The sequence below is a fragment of the Hydra vulgaris genome, chromosome 06 (assembly GCF_038396675.1).
Source record: "Hydra vulgaris chromosome 06, alternate assembly HydraT2T_AEP".
Taxonomy (NCBI): domain Eukaryota; kingdom Metazoa; phylum Cnidaria; class Hydrozoa; order Anthoathecata; family Hydridae; genus Hydra; species Hydra vulgaris.
Window position 1 is genome coordinate 19042501 of NC_088925.1, and position 10148 is coordinate 19052648.

At 29.4% G+C, this 10148-nt stretch overlaps 1 protein-coding gene across 1 annotated transcript; it reads right to left on the minus strand.

Annotated features, from left to right (window-relative positions):
* Positions 1–447: 447 nt before the first annotated feature.
* Positions 448–1816, minus strand: LOC136081258 (piggyBac transposable element-derived protein 4-like). Its single transcript, XM_065798559.1, has 2 exons — positions 1288–1816; positions 448–1190 (listed from the first exon to the last, which is right to left on the minus strand). Exons 1-2 carry the CDS (start codon positions 1814–1816, stop codon positions 448–450), a joined length of 1272 nt encoding a protein of 423 aa, XP_065654631.1.
* Between the last annotated feature and the right edge of the window lie 8332 nt (positions 1817–10148).

Genomic DNA, 10148 nt, shown 5'->3' on the forward strand with positions numbered 1-10148 from the left:
TAAGTATTATAAAACATTTATTTTTAAGTCTCTAGAAGTATGTTAGTGTTTAAAACAATAATTAACACAGAGACCAACATCATAATCAATACACATGTATCTAGTGTCAGCTCGTATTTTGTTAGCACTACATACTGCACATCTTCTAGATGGGGTTGCCCTCATTGGATTAGGAGGTATTATTGATGGAAAATGTCTCTCAACTAGTCTCATTGGATTAGCATTAACTGAAGAACAACCTGTAGCTTTTTAGTTCTTCGTTTGGTCAACATAAGTTGAAAATATGTAATCGATAATCCTTTGGCGAAATACAATTGATGTTTTTGTAAATCTTAACTTTTTAGCTATACAGTAAGCATTATGAACAGATGTGTTTATTAGGTGAATGAAGTATTTTTTATACCATTTCTTAACCCTTTTACGTTCTGAAATATAAGCGGTTAACATTTAGTCACCTTGATCGACACCGCCCATGTTTTTGTTATATAAATCAACAACAGCAGGTATTATTCTTGGTTTACGAGATCTAGTTACTTCTACGATACTATTTTTAATGCAAGTGCTTAATAAATAGATATCCATTTTATCTCTCCATTTCGTACACATAATACCTGTACTTTTTTCAAAATGAACAAACTTCTCATCTGGTTGTATTTTTTTGCAAATTAATTCAGTTGGCAGACCTTTCCGGTCTTTTCTTACTGTGCCAACACAATCAGTTTTATTTAATAAAAGTTTGTGACAAACTTCAACAGATGTGTACCAGTTATCAATAAATACACAATAACCTTTGTTTAAAAGATTATTCATAAGTGTCATAACAATACTTGTAGCTGTATAATTACAATTGTCAGTGTTTATCTTATCCACCTTCCCTGTGTATAAAAAACCATTCCAAATATATCCTGTTTTAGATTCAGCTAGAATGAATGACTTTAAACCAAATCTTGCTCGTTTACTTGGGATATACTGTTTCCAGCTCAATCTTCCTTTCCATAAAAGTAAAGATTCATCAATTGCAATATTGCGTTGAGGCACATAAGCTTTACGAAAAAGTGTGAACAGATAGTCATGAATAGGCTTTATTTTTGCACACTTTAGAGCACTTTCTTCTAAATTAGAATAATCAACAAAGTGAATAAATGTATCAATAAGTCTAAATCTATCATACTTGATAACTTTACGCACCACTGGTGTAGCATATATCACATTGGTTGTATGATACAACTCATATGTTGGTTTCCAAATAATACCACGATACAGAATCATACCAATATATATATATACGTATTTCATCCCTAGTTACTGGAGTCCACATTTTAAATCTAGATTTTGGCTTTAACTGCTTCTCTTTTAGAGATTGCAAAGCATACAAGTTTGTTTGTTCAACTATGTAATCACAAATTTCATCGGTTACAAAGAACTCAAACAGTTGGTGTGGTTTAAAAGTGGTTATGTCAGGATGTACTCCTGGGGTACCAGTAAACTCATAATTGGCACAGCAGCCTAAAATTTCATCATTAGACCATGAATATTGCATATTTTGGAACTTTTTTCGTTTATTTATTTGAACTACGCCTGCTGAAGACATTTTATTACAATCGACATTCAAATGCGCCTGCAGTTCATGAGCTTCAATATCTGAATCACTATCTGATTCCGTATAATCTGATTCACTTGAGCTAGAAAACTCTTCTTCGGACTCAAAAGAACCTTCCTTGTCACTTTCTAACAAAATACGAAGAGCTTCTTCAGCAGTAAACTTCGTTTTTGGAAGAATAAAATTGGAAGCATCGCGCTGTTTTCCTTGCGCCATTTTCTAATAAAGTTTTGCTTTGATTGAAAAATTAATGCTTTGCGAAATAAACTTAAATATAATACAGAACAGAAAGTTAAAATCTTTTTTAAATCTCTTATTGAAAAAACTTTTGAATTTCATTCAGTTTTGCCTGAGATATAAGTCTTCAAAACAAAGCATATTCAACGACGGCTATATCCGTCGTTCACATATAAGTAATGCTTTAGCTTTGACGGATATAACCGTCGTCCACTGTTAAAGGGTTAAAAACATTGCAGCCATTTTTAAAATTCTAAATTATTTTTAACTCTACTGCGCTTGCGTATAATAACTTTTCACTTATTTCTAAAGTCTAAACGACCGTGTTTGGCAATCCGCACAATATTAAAAAAAAAAAAAAAGCATTTTCAATAATAAATATTAACATCCAAAGTCTAAATAAAAATTTTGAAAACTTAAAACTTATCATGAAAATAAAACATAATTTTAGCATTATTTGTATAACAGAAACGTGGTGCAATTATAATGAACAAAATTTACATTTTGAATTAATTAATCACACGACAATTCATCAACCGCGAAAAAAACATTGTGGCGTAGGCGTAAGTATTTTTGTTTACAATTCAATTAACTTTCTTCCACGTAATGACCTATGCGTTAATGGAACAGATTGTGAGTCATTAGGCACTGAAATTGTAAACACAACCACAAAAAACATCATAGTTTATACTACTTATAAGAAACCAGTTGACAATTTAAAAGTGTTTAAAAGCCTTTTAAATAAATTTTTAACTAAAGTCAATAAAGGACCAAAGCGTGTATACATAATCGGGATATCAATTTGGACTTAATGAGACATGCTTCAAATAAAGTTAAATATTTTATAGATACTCTTCTTTAACATAATGTTATTTCAACAATAAATAAGCTAACCAGATTAACTTAAAACTCTTCTACATTACTAGATAATATAATCCCCAACAATTTTTATAAAAGCCATATTTATACTGGTATAATTAAGGCTGACTTATCAGATCATTTTGCTACTTTCTTAATTACTAAAAGTATTATAATTAACAATAAGCCTTCAAAAACAATCAAACACAAGAGGCAGATCAATGAAAACTCCTTACAAAAATTCCAAGATCTTTTAAAACATAAGATTGATTGGGAACTTATACTGAAATCAAGTGAGGCAAAGAATGCCTACGATTATTTCTTCATCATTTTTGTAATCAGGATGAAAATGCCTTTCTTGAAAAAAATATTGCTATAAATACCAAGTCACTCCTATGTCCCTGGATGTCTAAGTCCTCCTAAAATCCTCGAAGAAAAAAAAAAGTTGTATGAAAAGTTCTTAAAAAATAAAACTTATAAAAATTAAACAACTTATAAACATTATTTGAAAAAACTTCATTTGAAAAAACTAAAAAAAAAACCCAAAAACTTTATTACCTAAAATTGTTAGAAAAAAGTAACGAAAACACTATAAAGACGTGGAAGGTAATTAAAGAAATAATTGGCAATTTAAAAAATTATGAAAAAAATAATCTTCTAAAAAAAATTCAGTAGATGGTGAATATATATATAATAAAACAATAATTGCCGAAAATTTGAACAGCTTCTTTCTTAATATTGGGCCTAACTTAGCTGAAAAAAATCCGTCAAGTTCTTCTTCATATGATTTATATTTAAAAACCTATGATAAAGTAATGGATGAATCTGCACTAGATAAAAACAAAACGTCTTAAAAACAAAAGTAGTGCTGATTTTGATCAAATTAGTATGCATGTAAAATCAGTTCTAATATTATAGAATCCTCTCTATATCACATTTTTGATCTTTCTATTAAATTAGGTACTATTCCAGAAAAACTAAAAATTGCACGAGTCTCACTTATTTTTAAATGTGGTGATGATACAAATACTTCAAATTACAGACCAATATTGGTACTGCCATGCTTTTCCAAGTTACTCGAACGCATAATGTATAATAGCCTTAATAACTAATTAATTGTGAACAACATGTTGTTCAACAAGTAATTTGGTTTTAAAAAAAATCACTCAACCGATCACGCTTTGGCCGAGCTAGTAAACCATGTAACTAATGCCTTCCAATGATGATTGTTTGACATTAGGAGTTTTTATAGATCTATCTAAAGCCTTTGACACCGTCAACCATGTCATTCTTCATAAAAAATTTGAACATTATCGAATAAAAAACAATAACTTACACTGGTTTAAAGAATATTTATCAAGCAGAAAACAGCTATTACAATATGAGACAGGTAAAACGTCCAAAAGTATATTCACATGCCGAGCTCCTGAAGGCTCGATTTTAGCACCGTTATTATTTTCACTTTATATAAACGATTTATCTTTTACACCAAACTTACTAAATTTTATTTTATTTGCGGATGATTCCAACCTGTTTTATTCACATAAAGGTATTAAACCGCTTTTTACAGTGGTAAATGAAGAGTTAAACAAAGTAAACGAATGGTTTACATGTAATAAACTATCGCATAACGTAACAAAAACTAAGTATATAATATTTCATAAACAAAATAAAACATATAATCTTCCTCTAAAATTACCTGATCTGAAAATAAATAAAATAAATATTACTAGACAAAACATCTGTAAACTCCTTAGGTGTTATATTAGATGGAAATTTATCTTGGAAGACTCATATAAGCTCTCTGGAAAGAAAACATTCAAGAAATATTGCAATAATGTATAAAGTAAAACCATTCTTAAACATTAAATCTTTAAAAAATTTATACTTTTCTTGTATACATAGTTATTTTACTTACGGAAATATTGTATGGGCGAGCACAAATTGCAAAAAAGTTAAATAAAGCGAGCCACTTCTATTAAGCGTATATAAAATTAATATATATATATAGTCTTACAATTCATGTATATAATAAAACACGAGCTATCACCAACAATATTTAATCAATATTTTAGTAACATAAGCCATAAATACCAGATTTTCCATAACCAATTTTGTAACTCCAAAATTTAATCTTAAGTTATGTTTTTATTCTATATAGAATCGGGGACCTTTTTTATGGAAAAGTTTTAAACAGATAGTTCACAATAAAAATAAAACGCTTCCGCAGTTCAAAGCTAATTTAAAATATAATTTAGTAAATATGCATTTTATTATTCTAAATATTGCCCGACTTTTTTAGAAGTTATCAAAATAAATTTATAAAGATACATTAATTGAACCCGTCATTTCGAAAAGGGCACAAGTCACACTTTTTTCGAATTTCACTTTTTAATGCCATTTTTTTTATTAAAGTGTTTTACATATTTACTTTGAAGGAGACACATTTTCATATACCACAAGTCAACTTTAAATGAAAATGAAAAGTAAAGTCTGATCGAAAATGGCACAAGTTCCGGGACTTATGTCTTTTTCAAGTGAAACGAATTGCAATGAAGTGACATAATCTCGCTTTATTTGTTACAAAAATGGAAAATCGTGAGCCAGCAGAAAATGCATATACGTCTAGAAAAAGAGTGTATGGTATAAGGAATAGTGAAAATTAGAAACATGAAAAAATAAAAATAAAAAGCCAAAATTGCAGGAGAAGTTTATAAAAACGACAAAGGAAATGTGTGGCACCAAGACAGACGGGTGCTTCTTGCAGGTTAGTTTTTTGTTCTATAATATATAATATTTACTGTATTCGTTCTCAAATTTTTGTTTATTTACTCATGTTTTACCACCAATGATTGGAGGTAAAACATCTTGATATTTAATTATTGTAATATTACCTCAATAATTTTCTTTATTTACAGATGTAGTTTAAAATGTATGGAGCTTCTATCTGAAGATGTTATGAAAAGTACAATTCAATTTGTTAATAAATTTGATAATAAAAATGCCAAAGACACATACTTGCAGTCATTGATTGAAAAGAAAGAAATAGAGAGAAGACGGTTTAGATCTGAAGAACCTAAGAAAAAAGAATTTTCCTTAATTTATCACACTAACATTAAAGGTGTGAGAAAAAAAAAATGCGAGAAAGCCTTTTGCAGTATGCATGAAATTTCTATGAAACAAATTAGACGTTTATGCATTTGCTTAAAAGAAAAAGAGCAGCCAATATATCACAGAGGTAAATCCCAGGGATCACGGTGCAAAGCATTACGTGGTGATACATTAACAAAAGTATGTGAGCATATCGAATCATTTCCTGTTAAATATGTGCACTACTATAGTAATGAAGCATCATCTTAATATTTTGATGAAAAACTCAATGTGAAAATTATGCACACATTATACGAACAAAAATATCCAGATCATCTGTTAAATATAAGTTTTACCTTAAATATTTCCAAGAAAACTTTAGTTTATCCTTTGGTAGAAAGCAAGTTGATGTTTGTGGACTGTGTGAAGAGTTAAAAATTAAACTAAAAAACCCACACGTTAATGACAATGCAAAAAGAATCTATCAAGCAAATATTGAAATCCACAAAAGACAAGCAAACAAATTTTACAAAAAAATACAGGAAGTTGAAACTAAGTGCAAAAATAATCCAAATGTGTATGGGATTGCATTTGATTTTATGCAAAATTTGCCTCTTTCACATATCCCTGTTCAGGAAACATTTTACCTACGTCAACTATGACTGTATAAGTTTTGCATATACGATTTTAAAACTGGTAAATCAGTATTTTATTTATATTGCGAAGGAGTTGCTAAAAAGGGTCCCAACGAAATATGTACCTTTGTGCTGGATTATATTAAAAAAAACATTGTCAACAAAGCCAAAGAACTGCACCTATTTTCTGATGGTTGTGCAGGCCAAAATAGAAATCATGCCATGATCCGCATACTTATATCACTGGTAGCTGAACTAGTTAGCAATATAAATGAGATACAATTTTACATACCAAAAAGAGGTCACTCATTCTTGCCAAACGATAGAATGTTTGGAACAGCAAAGCGAAATATTCGAAAAAAATGACCGTATTTACACACCAACAGAGTATGAAAATCTTATAGCTGCGGCAAACAAAAAATTTGAAATTAGAAGGCCTAAAACTGAAGATATTATTGATGTAAAAATGTGGTGGCCAAATTATTGTAAGAAAGTTGTGTTATCTGTAGATTCCTATGGAAGGGGAGTAGCCAAGGACAAAAAAGTAACATTTGGTATTTCAAAAGTGTCACATTTCGCGTTCTCGAAGACCACACCAAGTTTAGTGCTAACACGTGAATCCATAGATTCCTTAGTCAGTTATGATTTCCCGCTATTACAAAGGATGGGTACAAGACCAACCTTACCATTAAGTAGTACTCCTGCAAATGCTGGAAAATTGCTTATCAATCAAAAAAAAAATATCAGATTTAAAAAAAAATAGAAAAATATATTCCATATTCAATAGAATAGTATAAAAACGTCTATACCGAACTTTTTGCATTGCCAACAATTTCGACAAACAATGAGTTCCAGGAAATAAGTGATGATTAACTAACAATAATTGTTTTAATGTAATAATAAATCATTACTATCTTGATAATCTAGGGATTTTTATATATAACAAAGTGTTCATTTTGAAAAAGGCATAAGTCCATAAATTTAAATTAAAGATATATGTATTATATGTTGGTTTTTTAATAATAAATAAAACTCTAAAAATTTATGTATGCTTTTTTTTTATCTACTCATATATCTAGTTTCTTTAGCACCTTAGACTTTTTCTCTAAAAACTTATTTTTGTTGATCCTGAAAAGTTTGAATAAATGGACTTGTGCCCTTTTGAAAATGACGGGTTCAATTATACAACTTTAACATGTTAACTACCAAATAACTAAAAAAAAGAAGAAAATCAACTATTATTATTAAGAATATCAATGTCTCTATCACACTTCTTTAAATATGTTTACTTTTGTATATTTAGTCTTGAAGTTTAAAAAGCTTTATTTTTTTGTTTCATTTAATCCTAACATGCAGTATCTTTTTATAAATTATCCTATATTTATTTCATTTTTGACACTTTTATATACTTTATGTTGTTATGGATGGAATTTTATTCATTTTATATAAAAACGACAACACAAGGCAATATGTATATTAGAGTGATGACTTTTAAACTTTTATTCCTAAAAATCATTTCCTAAAATAGGAATGGATGAACTTTTGAATACTATTGACTAAAATGACCTATATTACTATATAATATTGAGAGTAGTACTGCCCCGAGAGATTTGTTCGGGATTTTCCGAAATGTTGTATAACATTATACTTTCGAGAAGCTCCTGTAGCATTGTAATATTTTCTTTAGCTACTTTGCAGTGTGGTATAAACTGATATATAAGTGAGGTGTTCAAAGCAAATAGTTAAGTTTAAATTAGCCTAATTTTGTGTCAACACTGTTATTGCCTAACTGAAAGAGATCTTGTATTTTTTTGGTGAGCTACATCGATATTTGTGCTTTATGTACAAACATATAAATGTGCATATAATTAGGGTCTTATTTTTTCTATTTCTGAAATTTTGAGTTGGTTGTTTTTAAATAAAATATATGAAAATTAAGTAACAGTTTCTTTATTTTGTTACAAGTTTAATATTTACATTTAGGCCTTTTCTGTTTAAGTTAGTGAGTAAAATGTAACATGTCGTTTAAAAAGAGCTTTTTTAACACTAAGAAGAAGTAAGAAACTTGGATAAAGAATTTAATCTAGTTTCAAGAGCCATCATAAAGAGGCAAGGTGGCAATTTAGATTATCAATTTAAAGATTCTTATTGAGCTTTTAGCCCTATGGAGCATTGAACTTTCCAAATGTATCTGATCAAGTCATTTGTGCAAAATTATCAAAACTTCAGTGCATTGAATGAACAGTTTTGCAAAGAGAACGAGAATCTGTATAAACTGCAAATTAGGTGCAAAGGTCAGGTTGGTTATTTCACTGGCAAATCTGCTAGTGCCAAGACCATCCACCCATCGAAGCGAAAGATGGTAATCGAAGCGACGTTGTTCGTAGTTACCAGCTCAGCGCCTCCTGATTAGTTTGAAAGTAGTATGGATTCCAACTCATACGAATACACTTCTTAAGATGATGAAATTGCAACATCAACGAGAAAAAGGAAACATAAAAAACACGCATTGCAAGACACCTTGTTACAATCTCAAAGCTGTCTTTCAACGGAGCAGCAAAGGTGTGCCACCAGATTTCTGGTGAGGGCATTGAAATCCCAGACTCTGCGCTTAAATTAAAAAGTGGGAAAGCTCAAACAATTGCAGAAGAAACTCACTATGCGTTAGAGGAATTCAACCTGTAGGCTGAATTCCCCTAACGCATTACGAAGTCCTTTTAACGATACAACAATTGTAAATAATGGCAAGAAGACAGGCGCTGCTGTTTGGCAGCACTAAATGTTTGAGGAGAAATGTTTAAGGTTATCACAGACCCAAGTTTATGAGTTTCCAACACCATGTGCTGGACTGCTTTCCTCGCGTTTTCAAGAACGATGAGATTTATCAATGGATTGATAAATCACCAAATATTGAATACTTCTTTGTGAAGGATTTGATGTTCAAATATGATAAAATATAATTAGCCTTCAGCAACGGTAAAAATGAGAATAACAGGTGGCTGGGGGGACAATATAAAGTTTCTTTACGATCTTACTTGTGTCATCCGTCAACAAACTGAAATGAATGAGATTCGTCAACAAACTGAAATGAATGAGATTCGCAAATGAGTAATCCCAAACAACAGCAATGCACGCTGGAACTCTTGAACTATTCTAGCCTATATTGCGTTTATTCTGATGCCTGAAACCAGTAACAGGCTACGTAAAAATCCTACTCGTGGGTCTACACTGTTAAAAATTTTCGTAAAAAAGCGGAAAAAAATTTGAACGGAAAGTACCCGTATATTAAAATAGGGAAATTTCCGTTTAATTAATAACTGCAGTTATATATAACATGTTAAACCGCCTTTAGTGATGATTTTTCAAACTTATTTTTTGGTACACATTTAGCTTCAAAAAGAAATAGAAACATTTATAAAAGTTGACCATTGTATCTTCTTCGATTATTTACTGAAAAATTTGTAATGCCTTTATCAAAAGTTGGATTTCGCCATAGATATAATATTTATAATATAATTATTTATAAAATATAATAATATTATATATTATTTTTTATATATAGATATTTTTATATATATATATATATATATATATATAGATATATATATATACACACATATATATATATATATATATATATATATATATATATATATATATATATATATATATATATATATATATATATATATATATATATACCTTAATATATATATATATATATATAT